The sequence below is a fragment of the Pelophylax lessonae genome, assembly GCF_965119305.1.
Source record: "Pelophylax lessonae genome assembly, chromosome: 3".
In the NCBI taxonomy this organism is placed as follows: Eukaryota; Metazoa; Chordata; class Amphibia; order Anura; family Ranidae; genus Pelophylax; species Pelophylax lessonae.
The window spans coordinates 361,323,308-361,337,933 of record NC_138770.1 but is presented as its reverse complement, the minus strand read 5'-3'; the positions used below and the strand labels follow the sequence as shown (position 1 = coordinate 361,337,933).

Sequence of the window (14,626 nt, the reverse complement as noted above, 5' to 3'; positions counted from 1 at the left end):
CTGAACCTCAGTTATAAATAGGCCCCTCATATACACCTTAAAGGCCAACCACCTAATACCCAAATCACCCTCTCCTATATTCACTTGCCAGTACTGCTGAAGCTTAGTTCTCACTTTATCATGGGACGGAAACAGATTTAGCCAAAGAGCATTCAGTTTCCATGGTGCCCTCCCCAAAGTTGCTAGGTCGCACCTCTAAGTACAAGATGAGTGGGGAGTGATTTGACACACTCCTCAGTCCACATCTGATATTGTAGACATATCTGAGCGCATCCGTGGAACAAAGGCACGGGTCAATACAGGAAAGCGACATATGAGTTTTGGAAAAGCATGAAAACGCCTTTTCGGTTGGATACCGAAGTCGCCAAGGATCTACCTTTCCCATCTCCTCAGCAATTTTAGCCAGGATTGTACGGCCTGTGCCCCCGCCCCCCACCGCAACAGAGTGTCTATCTAAATTGTTGTCACATACACAGTTATAGTCCCCAATGATATACAACGGGACTTCAGGATGTTTCATCAAATATGCCACCAGTTCCCAAAGGATTCCACTATGGAAAGGTGGTGGCACATAGATGAAAGCCAATATGCAATGCACAGTGTATAGTTTACAATATAAAAAAAACATATCTCCCTTCCCCTTCCACCTTAGAGTGGTGTTCCTGATAATCCAGGGATCTGTGGATCAACACACTGACCCCCCTAGAATAGGAGGTATGTGTACAGTAGAGTGATATTCCCACCCTACCCAAGCAAAGTGTAAGCAAGACTGAGAGTCCACAGTTAGATGAGTCTCTTGTAGTGAACAAATGGCCAGTAGATGCCTCCGGAGCACAGAGGAAACCATTGTGCGTTTAAGCGGGTCGTTCAAACCTCTTACATTCCATGATACTACTGGTAATGCTGTCATGGTGGCTGGAATGCAAGCATTGCAGTGAAACGATGGGGCCTGAAATACAGGTCCCATCCTGTCACCATCAAATTGCAAGGTATATAATAAAAGGGAGTATATCCATCTATGCATGGAAAATATCCGAGGTGGGCCTCGGTTGGACTCACAACTGTAATGGCCATCAGGCCCAATAAACATAACATAAAACTAATATCTTCTACTAGGGGGAATGTGCCCCAGGCTACAAAGCAAGCCCTTAATCACAGGGCCCAATCCACCCAGCACCAAAGCAATCAAGACTGGAGAATTCTCCAGCACAAGCTGCACCTCATTTTTCCTAACTACCAAACCCAGCAGTTGCATACCAACGACAAAATGTTAAATAATAGTCTATATGAAAAAATGAAAACAATTAATTGAACCAAAGGTCCACGGAATGGTCAGATCCCCTGAGCTCAAAAAATAGAAAAAAAAAGTAAAAGTTCCCATCATGGTTCCACAGCGGTACATGTAAAAAAATAAAAATAAGAATTCACCACTTCAGCCTGCCTTTTAGTCCACAGTTGTAGATATGCCTACTTCAACCATCACCCTCAGGTGGAGGTGGACGAGGGCGCAGGAGATGGTCATTACGGTCAATCCAGGTGGAGGCCTCTGTAGGGTTTTCAAAAAAGTGACTCTGGCCCCCTGCAGTAATCCTCAGTTTAGCTGGATATAGCATGGCATATATCACCTGCATTTGCCTCAAGCGTTGTTTAACTGCAGAGAACTTCGCTCTATTCCTTTGGACCTCCGCCGAGAAGTCTGGATAAAATTAAACTCTTATTCCATTGTATTGCACATCACGGCGTTCTCTTGCGAGATGCAATACAGTCTCTTTATCATTGTAATTAAGGAGACGTGCAAGCATAGTACGCGGGGGGCGGCCCGGTTGCAGGGGGCGAGAGGGGACCCTGTGAGCCCTCTCAACTGCATACAGAGGGGAAAAAACATGTTTACCAAAGATGTCAGTCAACCAAAGTTCAATGAACCCCGTGGGGTCCCTGCCCTCCACCTTTTCCGGGAGACCCACAATCCTGAAATTATTTCGCCGAAGTCGATTCTCTATGTATTCAGCCCTTGCTTCCAGAGCCCTAGTCAACCGAGCAGTGTCCTGAAAATCCTTGGTTAAAGGATGTAGCTGATCTTCCAAATCACTTATAATGCTTTCAGCCGCAGTTGTGCGTTTGCTGACCTTCTGCAGATCCTGACAGATCAAGGAGACTGCTTCAGTCAAGTTACCAAATTGGGCCTGTAAATGATCCACAGAAGCATTGCACTTTTGCATTGCCTGAAATATATCAGCTAGGGTGGGCTTCTCAGTGTCCCCGGGGTCCCCATCCTGCACCCCCACTGCTGTAGTATCAATAGTGGTGTCCATGGGCTCGCTCCCTCCATGTATTGAGGGCTCCACTAGGCCCAATCCATGCACCGCCCCTGCACTCACCTCCTTAACCGCTGGAATGGGGGATTTCTGTGTAAAAAAACGAATGTCACGTTGCACTTCCTTGGAGGTGGATTTAGGCGGCTGACTGACTTTGCTGGAACTCGCAGGCTTGTCTCCTTTGATGGACTTCTGTGATAGACTCAGCGTGGTGGCTTCTTGGATTCCTGGCATTGCGGCTTCCTCCCGCTATTTGCGGCGCCGCAACAACCGGTAAACAGACAGGTAAAGACTGCCGGATGTCCGTGAGGCTATCGGGTATCGGTGGCTGCAGGGTAACCCGGCTGTGTGACTGGGAAGAGGATCAATTTGGACGGATGCCGGCGGGAGCTCTGTGAAACACGTCTGCTCACATGCCGCTCTTGGCCACGCCCCCCAATCACCCTCAGCCTTCTTTAGCAAGGCAGTGGTTGTCTTGGAGGTGAGTTTGGGGTCCTTATGTTGGAACACTGCCCTGCAGTTCAGTCTCTGAAGGGAGGGGGATCATGCTCTGCTTCAGTATGTCACAGTACATGTGTACAAATTATTAAACAGCGCTGGCGACCATCATGTGATATATAAATGAATAATTAAATTGATATGAACAATACTGAATTAAAATATTGTTGTGAAAAGTCTCTCCTATAAATTGGATATAATATATTAAAGTGCTCAGGTGCAGATCTTTATCCTTCAGTGTAGATAATAGATAAAGGTGCTCGGGTGCAAATCCTTCCAAATATAAGGTTCTCTCATGAGTGACCCTCCAGGTCCCCTACTCACCACACTGTAGATATATCAGCGTTTGACATAGACTGATGGGACTTGTGATGTCCGAGCTCCAATGTTTTATCCAAACTATTAGGGAAAAGCCTCTGATAGGATTGCTCCAGTGGGATGTAGATCATATATCCCGATATATGTGAATGAAAAGAGGGGCCAATAGTGTAATCATTTTCAGCTCGGACATCACAAGTCCCATCAGTCTATGTCAAACGCTGATATATCTACAGTGTGGTGAGTAGGGGACCTGGAGGATCACTCATGAGAGCACCTTATATTTGGAAGGATTTGCACCCGAGCACCTTTATCTATTATCTGCACTGAAGGATAAAGATCTGCACCTGAACACTTTAATATATTATATCCAATTTATACGAGAGACTTTTCACAACAATATTTATTCAGTATTGTTCATATCAATTTAATTATTCATTTATATATCACATGTTGGTCGCCAGCGCTGTTTAATAATTTGTACACATGTTTTTCCAATAATTGTTTTGGATGCACAGCAGCTGCACATTAATTAATTTATTCACACACATATAATTTTAATTATTGTTATTAAAATCTTTTCATTCATATGTAGGTGTTTAGCGCTGTTATAAGTTCGTTTTTCTCACATGTCACAGTACATGTTGACATTTATGGTTCCCTCAATAACTGTAGCTCCCCAGTGCTGGCAGCACTCATGCAGCCCCAGACCATGACACTCCCACCACCATGCTTGACTGTAGGCATGACACTTGTCTTTGTACTCCTCACCTGGTTGCCGCCACACACTCTTGACACCATCTGAACCAAATACGTTTATTTTGGTCTTATCAGAACACAGGACATGGTTCCAGTAATCCATGTCCTTAGTCTGCTTGTCTTCAACAAACTGTTTTTTTTTTTAATGACTTGGAAAAATGTGTGAATTCTGTGTAAAACTTGTGCATCATCTTTAGAGAAGGCTTCCTTCTGGAAAGACAGCCATGCAGACCAATTTGATGCAGTGTGCGACGTATGGTCTGAGCACTGATAGGCTGACCCCCACCCCTTCAACCTCTGCAGCAATGCTGGCAGCACTCATACGTCTATTTCCCAAAGACAACCTCTGTATATGACACTGAGACACTGAGCATGTGCATTCAACTTCTTTGGTCGACCATGATGAGGTCCTGTTCTGAGTGAAACCTGTCCTGTTAAACCACTGTATGGTCTTGGCCAACCTGCTGCAGCTCAGTTTCAGGGTCTTGGCAATCTTTCTTAAGCCTAGGCTATCTTTATGTAGAGCAGCTATTCTTTTTTTCAGATCCTCAGAGAGTTCTTTGTCATAAGGTGCCATGTTGAACTTCCAGTGACCAGTATGAGAGAGTGAGAGCGATAACACCAAATTTAACACACCTGTTCCCCATTCACACCTGAGACCTTGTAACACTAACGTGTCACATGACACCGGGGAGGGAAATGGCTAATTAGGCCCAATTTGGAAATTTTCACTTAGGGGGTGTACTCATTTTCTTTGCCAGTGATTTAGACATTATTGGCTGTGTGCTGAGTTATTTTGAGGGGACAGCAAATTGACACTGTTATACAAGTTGTACACTCACTACATTTCATTGTAGCAAAGTGTCATTTCTTCAGTGTCGTCGCAGGAAAAGATATAATAAAATATTTACAAAAATGTGAGGGTGTACTCACTTTTATGAGATACTGTATACACACACTATATTGTCAAAAGTATTGAGACACCTGCCTTTAAACACACATGAACTTTAATGACATACCAGTCTTAGTCCGTAGGGCTCAATATTGAGTTGGCCTACCCTTTGCAGCTATAGCAGCTTGAAGTCTTCTGGGAAGGCTGTCCACCACTGCCCTACTGACTGACACCATCCACTTTTATTTTCTATGGGAATCTTTGACCATTCTTCCAGAAGCGCATTAGTGAGGTCAGGCACTGACGTCGGATGAGAAGGCCTGGCTTACAGCCTCCACTCTAATTCATCTCAAAGATGTTCTATTGGGTTAGGGTCAGTCAAGTTCTTTCACTGCTCATCCATGTCTTTATAGACCTTGCTTTATGGGAGCTGTATCCAAACTGGAAGCCCTGAGCTGTGCTCAGGCTTGAGTATATAATGTTCCTGTGTATTTACAGCACAGCATCCAGCAAAATGTGGACACAGGATTAAAGGTTCCTTCCCACCCAAAACACTTTTGAACCTTTAAACTCAAGGCCCCAATCCAGGTAACAGGATCCAGAGAAAGCCAAAAACACATCTTTCCCTGTTGAGAAACAATAGTCTGGAACCTTGCATTAAGCATTAATGCAAATCCTGTGTCATTTTCTCCTATATTTTCACAATGGCAGGGCCTTGCACTGTCACAATATATACAACTGTGTATTTTGCTGCCAGGGGCTCCTCTTTAATAAATACAGGCTTTAAAATATAAATAAAAATTACTTTACCTGTAAAGATAAGCAACGGGCTGAACAATCCAAACTTTAGAAGTTGCTTGGTCTTTGTAACAAATGGGTCATCAGGCTTGTTCAGAGTATCAACATGCACACTGAAGGAACTGCTGGTGACAACATCCAAACTGTAAGCTCCCATGACACTAGAAAAGGAAAATAAGAAAGTGGCTCAGTAGCACTTTATACTGCACATGATTGTATAGAGCCAATTAGAAATATGTAGAAATGCAAGAAATGTTTTGTTCTTTCAATGACTAACTCAGAACTTCAGAAGCACAATGAATAGCTCTGAACTTTGGGCTGTCCTCATTCTCAGTAATAATTATCATAGTTATAATTGGGATATTTTTTAACTGCCCACAAGATTGATTCTTAGTCATTTGTACCAGAAGATTATGTAAGAAAGTAGGTAGCTAAAGCTGCAATTCAAATTGTGTCATATCTAAAAATAGTCTAGAAAAGAAATTGCAAAGGAATTTGCACCTAAAGTAGCTGTAAACCCTTACATATAGCCCATAAAGTGATTAGCTTTAGGTGATACACAGAGATGGAAAAAATCCTTCTGTATAAGTTGTTTGTTTATCAGCATTCCTCTAATTTTTACAGCTATTTAAAGTGCACATTTTACAAAAGTATTTCTGAGCTTCAAGAGGCAAGGGTCGGGATCTGATGTCACACACTGCATAGCAAAGAGAGGACAGCTGAGAGTAATCTGAGACCTGAGTGGAGGGAATGGACACCCCCTCTGCAAAGTCCCATGGGGAACAATGCACAGCTGAGGCTGTCAATCATCTGCTGTGTGCTAGATTGCAGCAGGTATACACTATAGAAAGATATGATTTGTTCATTATTTATGTCAGAGGCTTACAAAACTACTTTAAAGTGTGCAAATATTGGGCTCATTGTATTTTTAAATATAAACTTATACAGTATATATCGGGACCCATAAATTACAGTCTACCTGTCAACCGCAGGCAGGTGACAGGTAGACCGAGAACAGGCAGCACAGCTCAGGACAAAGGGAGGGAGGAGGACCTGGTCAAATTAACTTTTCAAGTAAACCCACAGGTGAATGGTTAATGGTTGCTAGGACACAGTGCTGCCCTAAGCAAATAATCACCAGCTTAGTAATATGAAAAGTCACTCTGGCAGCTCCCGCTCTCTTCCTCCTTCCAGAACTCTGCTGCCTTCCACTCTCTCCCCTGTGTACACAGGTAGGACAGTGCCTATGTGGGGGGGGGGGGGAGGGGGTGATGTTAAGAAAGCAGAGCACACTACTTTGGGGGGAAAGGGGGGGCAGAGATCAATGCTATGAAGGAAAGGGGACTACTTTGTGTGTGTGTGAAAGGGGGGGGATGAAGAGTGGTAAAGGACACTATTGGGGGGGGGGGGATACTACTGTGGGAGAGGTGATATGAAGGGGGCAGAGGACACTGCTATGGGCAGGGCCACCCCATAGCAGTATTCTCTACCATCCTTTACATCACCCCCTCCCCCTCAAAGTAGTGTCCTCTGCCCCTCCTTTCCCCCATAGCAGTAAACTCTGAGCCCCCCCCCCCCCCAGCAGTGTCCTCTGCCCCCTCTTCTGTCCCATAGACAGGCATTTTAAAAATCTGAATTCCCAGCAAGTGGCTAGGAATTCAGGTTTTACTGCCCTCCCCCCCTAGGCTGGCACCCTTAAGGGAGGTCTGCCTATGCCCCCCCCCCCCCCGTGTCTCCACTTTCACGAAAGCCCACCAACAGGGCTCCTATAAAAATTGTAAAAAATATTGAAAAAAAAAACAAACAAATGGTAAAAAATAAAAACTATAAAAACTACTAACACGGTCCACTGCCCTACCAACACCAACCTCTTCCCTACTGGCGCCATCCAATGCCCTACTGACTGACACTGTCCACTGCCCTACTGACACCATTCAGTGCTCTCCTGACTGACACAACCCACTGCTCTACTGACTGACACCATCCACTTTTAAGGTAGGCTAAGTTTTTATTTTTACAGTGACGTTTGTTTTATTATATTTTTCCTTACTATTTAGTTAGGCCTTGCTAATTAAGTCTTTTTTTAAATGGTGCAAAACCCCAGTGATCTTTGAGCTCCTTCATGTTGTTCAGGTAGATCTCCACCTCTCAAAGGTTGCCTACCCCTGGTACAGTGCCTTGCAAAAGTATTCGGCCCCCTTGAACTTTGCGACCTTTTGCCACATTTCAGGCTTCAAACATAAAGATATAACACTGTAATTTTTTGTGAAGAATCAACAAGTGGGACACAATCATGAAGTGGAACTAATTTTTTTGGATATTTCAAACTTTTTTTAACAAATAAAAAACTGAAAAATTGGGCGTGCAAAATTATTCAGCCCCCTAATTTAATACTTTGCAGCGCCATCTTTTGCTGTGATTACAGCTGGAAGTCACTTGGGATAGGTCTCTATCAGTTTTGCACATCGAGAGACTGACATTTTTGCCCATTCCTCCTTGCAAAACAGCTCGAGCTCAGTGAGGCTGGATGGAGAGCATTTGTGAACAGCAGTTTTCAGTTCTTTCCACAGATTCTCGATTGGATTCAGGTCTGGACTTTGACTTGGCCATTCTAACACCTGGATATGTTTATTTGTGAACCATTCCATTGTAGATTTTGCTTTATGTTTTGGATCATTGTCTTGTTGGAAGACAAATCTCCGTCCCAGTCTCAGGTCTTTTGCAGACTCCATCAGGTTTTCTTCCAGAATGGTCCTGTATTTGGCTCCATCCATATTCCCATCAATTTTAACCATCTTCCCTGTCCCTGCTGAAGAAAAGCAGGCCCAAACCATGATGCTGCCACCACCATGTTTGACAGTGGGGATGGTGTGTTCAGGGTGATGAGCTGTGTTGCTTTTACGCCAAACATAACGTTTTGCATTGTTGCCAAAAAGTTCAATTTTGGTTTCATCTGACCTGACCACCTTCTTCCACATGTTTGGTGTGTCTCCCAGGTGGCTTGTGGCAAACTTTAAACAACACTTTTTATGGATATCTTTAAGAAATGGCTTTCTTCTTGCCACTCCATAAAGGCCAGATTTGTGCAGTATACGACTGATTGTTGTCCTATGGACAGAGTCTCCAACCTCAGCTGTAGATCTCTGCAGTTCATCCAGAGTGATCATGGGCCTCTAGGCTGCATCTCTGATTAGTCTTCTCCTTGTATGAGCTGAAAATTTAGAGGGACGGCCAGGTCTTCGTAGATTTGCAGTGGTCTGATACCCCTTCCATTTCAATATTATCGCTTGCACAGTGCTCCTTGGGATGTTTAAAGCTTGGGAAATCTTTTTGTATCCAAATCCGGCTTTAAACTTCTCCACAACAGTATCTTGGACCTGCCTGGTGTGTTCCTTGTTCTTCATGATGCTCTCTGCGCTTTAAACGGACCTCTGAGACTATAACAGTGCAGTTGCATTTATACGGAGACTTGATTACCCACAGGTGGATTCTATTTATCATCATTAGTCATTTAGGTCAACATTGGATCATTCAGAGATCCTCACTGAACTTCTGGAGAGAGTTTGCTGCACTGAAAGTAAAGGAGCTGAATAATTTTGCACGCCCAATTTTTCAGTTTTTTATTTGTTAAAGTTTGAAATATCCAATAAATTTCGTTCCACTTCATGATTGTGTCCCACTTGTTGTTGATTCTTTACAAAAAAATTACAGTTTTATATCTTTATGTTTGAAGCCTCAAATATAGCAAAAGGTCAAAAAGCTCAAGAGGGCCGAATACTTTCGCAAGCCACTATATATATATATATATATATATATATATATATATATATATATAATACATATACATTTTCTCAATAGCTGCTGGGGGTTCAGCTTTAATGTCATTTCATTCACATTGAATAAACTCACTCCTTCATTCGACATGGCTCATCTTTGGCAACATAAACTTGTATATTCTTGACCAGTGTGTTAGAATATTCCTTCATTATCTTGAACATCTAAAGAGAAGAGATTTTAGTTTAGAATAATCAACTTCTAAGTATTCTTGCATAAATACAAAGGGAGGTGATATCCTGTAGAGAATGATCTCATTTGTTCCCTAATCCTAATATAGCAGTGCACAAAAGAATTCAAGAGATACACAGAAGCTGAGTAATAACATTTACCTCCTTCAGTTTCCCACTGGTAAATGTGGGTGAGAGTACTGTACGAATCCTTTTCCACTGGTCATCCTCTGCATTTATTAGAGCTGATTTCAATAGACCATTAAGGCCAAAATTCTGTATCAGAGAAAAAAAAAAAAGAATAATATAGTTTACACCGAAGTACAGTACTTTGCAATCTGAGTGCTATTTAAACATCAGGCACAAATGAAGGTAACTATAACTAATTAGAGAAGGAAGGAAAGAAAAGAGTATTAGTAGTTAGGCAGCGTTCACACTGGCATTAAAAGCAGGCGTTTGAGAGGCTTTAGTCGCCTATGCAAATGATACATGGGACATGGGATTTGATACACACTATCAAAACATGAAGCGTTCGCGTCACTTCGCTTCAAAATTGAAGCCGCATGTCGAGTCAGGAGGCCTTTCACTGTCTCCCATTCAAGTCTATGGTGACGCTTTGCAAACGCTCTTGCAGGCAGTTGCAGTGCGTTAAGATTAATTTATTTCCTGTCATGGAATAGGCATTTGTTTTAACGCACCTAACACTCATCCAACGCTTCAAAACTACCCATAGGGCGTTTGGGGAGCATTTTTAACTCGTCATTAACGCTTGTCTAACGTCCATACTAAAGCTCATTAACACAAGTCTAACGGTCATACTAACACTATAGGAGCGTTTGTTAAGCGTTAAAAATTTAGTCAAGTGTGAACAAGCTCTTAATGTGAATACTGCATCTTAAAAAGTAACTCCACTTTTGTTGATACAAAAACATTCCCCGCTGGGTGATCTATGTACATTGCAAGGGTTTTAACTAACTTTGTTGCAGATTCCTACCTTTTGTTATTCTGAAGGAAATTACATTTTTGTTGCAGGGGGTGCCAAAAATCTGACCTGTATGTTAGTGCAGACTTCTGGGATAATCAGTAAGCCAATCACACAAGCAGGAAATTACATTTTCAGGGGGCGGTCTGTACACGATCTGCGTTCAGAACATCTTCAGGTAACCATAATGCATTGCATTTTACAGAAAATGACAGCGCTGCAGATTGAAAAGGAAAGGTATTTCTTAATACCATTCAATTACAATATGACTTATTGCAATTATATATGATATATATATATATATATATATCCCCCCCCCACAAAAGGGGTTAAATGTGTACCTAGGGGCGTGTTTCTAACTGTATGGGGGTTGGGTTTGTGAAATGATCACAGAGACCTCTAATCCTATATAGAAGTATCACAGGAGCTCTATGATCATTTCAGAGAGAAGAACGGTCGGCTGTGTTTACAACAGCTGACTGTTCTTCTCTCTCAGTGGGGAATGATCGCGGGTGTCAGGCGGCAATCGGAGCCGCCTGCCCCGTGCATCAGAGTCCCCACTGCCGAGCTGCAGGCACGCGACCGATGTAGACCTACGTCGTTTCGCACAGGAGGGCTGCCCTGTCACAGTAAATTGGCGGCGGACAGTCCGAATGCGGTTAATAATAACACAATTATTGCTAATAGATGTAGCCGGGAGCAGACTACCATTATCTGACACTGCAGACTTATTCTCGGCTCTCTCAGACTGTCTCTGTGCTCCCCTAGTGTTGGTCTTGGATTTCATGCATCATACTCCTGGAAGAGACTGGAAGAAAAGCATTGTGGGAACTGTAGTCTTCTGGAATGATATTACTGCACTGCTAAACTGTTTATGAACTACGCCTCCCAGCAGACCATTCGCTCCAGGGGAGAATTGTGGGACAGACTATAAAGGGATCTGCTGATCAGGCCACGCTCTCTTACTTCCCGGTATTCATCGTGTGTGCATCGGTCCGCCACAGAGTGAGAGGACTGCGGCCTACTACACACCACCCAGCTGACTGCAGACTCAGCCCAGGCAGGACAGATGACACTCGCTACATCATGGACATCCCTGCAGCATCGCTGATCTGGTTGGAGTCAGCAGGACTCTCTTCTCAGTGTCTCACAGCGTACAGAGTTGCCTTTGCCTGTTCTTCCAGAAGTTATAAGAGGGACATCAGGATTGGTGAGAGAGAGCACCTGCTCAAAGTCCAGTTATCAATAGCCATAGCTTCTCTTGAACACTGAACACAGGCACCCTACACTTGAATCAGTTAGTGGATCATCATTAATCAGAACCAGCTATCTTGCATTGCCTGTCTCACACTGTGCTACACTGGTTAATCATTTGTTCTTTGAGCTCCAACTGCTGCTGAAGATAATGACAAGGTCTTGCATTCTGAACATTGCTATCTTATTGCTTTTGAAGGGGACACGCTACTGGTATCTAGATTACCTCCTCTCTCATTAGGATATAGGTATTATAGGCTGGCCCAAGGTTCCCCTTTAGCAGGAGTATTTCATATAGCAATTTATTGCTTCCTGAGATATTAATTTACTTACTGTAAGATACTGTGTATATTGGTGTATTTACTTGTTACTATAACTGGTTATTTAACTGTTCTTTAGTGTTATATCAACTGAGCCTTGGCTGTTTACCCAGAGCCTAGTTGATTAATACTCCCTTTAAGCCTTCTTTTTGAGTAAAGCAGTGTGTCATTTAAAGGTATACACAACATGTCTGAACCTAGAGTGTCAGGAGGGCTGGACGGTTCACAAGGTCATAGCGGCACAAAAGAACATACAACTAAAAACAACTCCCAAGGGGGCAGTGCTATGTTTAGAGGCTCATCCGGGATGTTCTTTGCTGCTAAAGGCCCTAGTCATCCCAGTCATGAGCCATTGAGGTAGAAAGAGATGGACCCAGTTGCTGCAGCCGCCTGGGGAAGGGCTCAAGGAGCTTGGATGGAGTGAAGCACTGTTCTAGAGATCTCAGGAAGTGATTGTACAGAGAAGGAGATCTGACAGTGGGGGAGGGCCTTAGTGCCAGAGCAGAGGGCCTACATCTTGGATGTGAAGGCAGGGTTTACTCTGGACTATGTGTTGGTGTTGATGGAGTGGCAGGAGGATAAACCTGCCTATTTCCAGGAAGAAGAGGTATCCTAGACAGAAGGGGGTAATTGCTTGGGTGGTCTCACTACAAGAGGGTGAAGAGACCACAGAGGGGCTATCGCCACCACAGGCCAGTGCGGGGATAATGGGGCCAGTTGGTGCAGACCCCTGTGGGACCTGGCCCCCCCCATTTTATTCTATACAGACATGAGCTGGCTAGTTTAGAGTTTGGTGAAGAATGGTTCCGGTAATGCGAGCCAAGGATACAGAAGGCTCTGGTTTTCTCAGGGCAATTGTCGATTCACTGGAGAAGAGGAATTTGAGACATGGATGGGCCAGGCCACTCAGGCAGTTGAAGAGAGGAGTGTGCCAGAAGCTGTGAAGAGACAGCGGCTTAGTGAGAGCCTCAGGGGTCCTGCAGCCGAAGTGATCCAAAATTTGCAGATGTGAAAGGAGGACTGTGTAGCTATGGATTACATAGACGCTTTGTATGCTGTTTTTGGAAGGGTAGGGAAGACCCCAGATCTATTGTACAAGTTTACCCACACCCACCAACAAAGAGGGGAGAGACTTTCTGAATACATTTCTCAAGTGGATAGGATGTTATACCAGATCATCCTCAAGAGGGGCATAAACCCCAAGGATACTGACCAAGCTCGACTGGAACGGGTTCTGCAAGGGGCCCATCCAAATTAGGGATAGACCGATTATCGGCAAGGCCAATATATGGGGGCCTGATATGCACTTTCCCCGATATATCGGTATCGGCCCCAGAACTGGCTGATATTTTTGTGACGTCGTTCTGCCTTTTTAGGCCACCTTCCTCGCCTTGGACAGCCCTGTCTGGAGTCAGGACTAGTCTCGTGGGAGATTATCACAGCCATACACCCACCCACATCAGCCCGGTGCCAGCCAGACACCCACATCCACAGGCTCTGTACCAGCCAGCCAGCCACAGGCACTGTACCAGCGAGCGAGCCAGCCAGCCACCCACAAGCCCTGTACCAGCCAGCCACCCACAGCCCCTGTGCCAGCCACCCCCCCACCACAGGGTGCCAGCCAGCCACCCACCACAGGGTGCCAGACAGCCAGCCACCAACAGACAGTGTGCCAGACAGCCAGCCACCCACAGGCCCTGTACCAGCCAGCCACCCACAGGCCCTGTACCAGCCAGCCACCCACCACAGGGTACCAGACAGACAGCCACCCACCACAGGGTGCCAGCCAGCCACCCACCACAGGGTGCCAGCCAGCCAGCCCTCCACCACAGGGTGCCAACAAGCCAGCCACCCACCACAGGGTGCCAGAAAGCCAGCTACCCACCACAGGGTGCCAGACAGCCAGCCACCCACCACAGGGTGCCTGCCAGCCAACCACCACAGGGTGCCAGCAAGCCAGCCAGTAAGCACTAAACAAAAATGAACATGTTCAGTACCAGATTTCTGTCAAAAATTGTCTTTATTTTTCAAAACTTTAAATGTACAAAATATCGGCCCATATCGGCCGATACCGATACGTTGTGACCAAAATATCGGTATCGGCCCTGAAAAAGCAATATCAGTCTATCCCTAATCCAAATCACCCCATTGTGTTGAAGTTACTGCTGAAAGGAGCATGGGTGGCCCCTACTTACCCTGGAACTGTTGAGAGAAGTAAGGAAGGAGGAAGCTTTGTTGGAAGAAAAGAGTCAAGGGGCGAGAGAGCTAATTGCAGTAGGGGGGAAGAAGGAGAGAGCTTCTGGTCGTGTTGTTCATGCATAACCTAGTTTCTCGGATGAGGACAGTGAGACCGAAACAGACCAAGAAGAGAGTGAGAGCCCAGACAGCAAGAAGTCAGTCGACACCCTGAAATCGGCAGAATTGATGACTCGAGTTGCTCAAGTTCCAACTCAGAAATATCAGGCTCTGATGCGAGTGATGGAGAC

General features: G+C 44.6%; 1 protein-coding gene across 1 annotated transcript in view; it reads right to left on the bottom strand.

Moving 5' to 3' along the window:
• The window catches only part of LOC309551353 (cytochrome P450 3A9-like), a 140,762-nt gene that overhangs the window by 99,391 nt on the left and 26,745 nt on the right, over positions 1-14,626 (bottom strand). The window contains exons 5-7 of the mRNA XM_082251906.1: positions 9,747-9,860; positions 9,490-9,578; positions 5,593-5,741 (exon numbers count right to left, since the gene is read on the bottom strand). Of these exons, the coding sequence (XP_082108032.1) occupies positions 5,593-5,741; positions 9,490-9,578; positions 9,747-9,860 (352 nt within the window). The remainder of the gene's footprint in view (positions 1-5,592; positions 5,742-9,489; positions 9,579-9,746; positions 9,861-14,626) is intronic.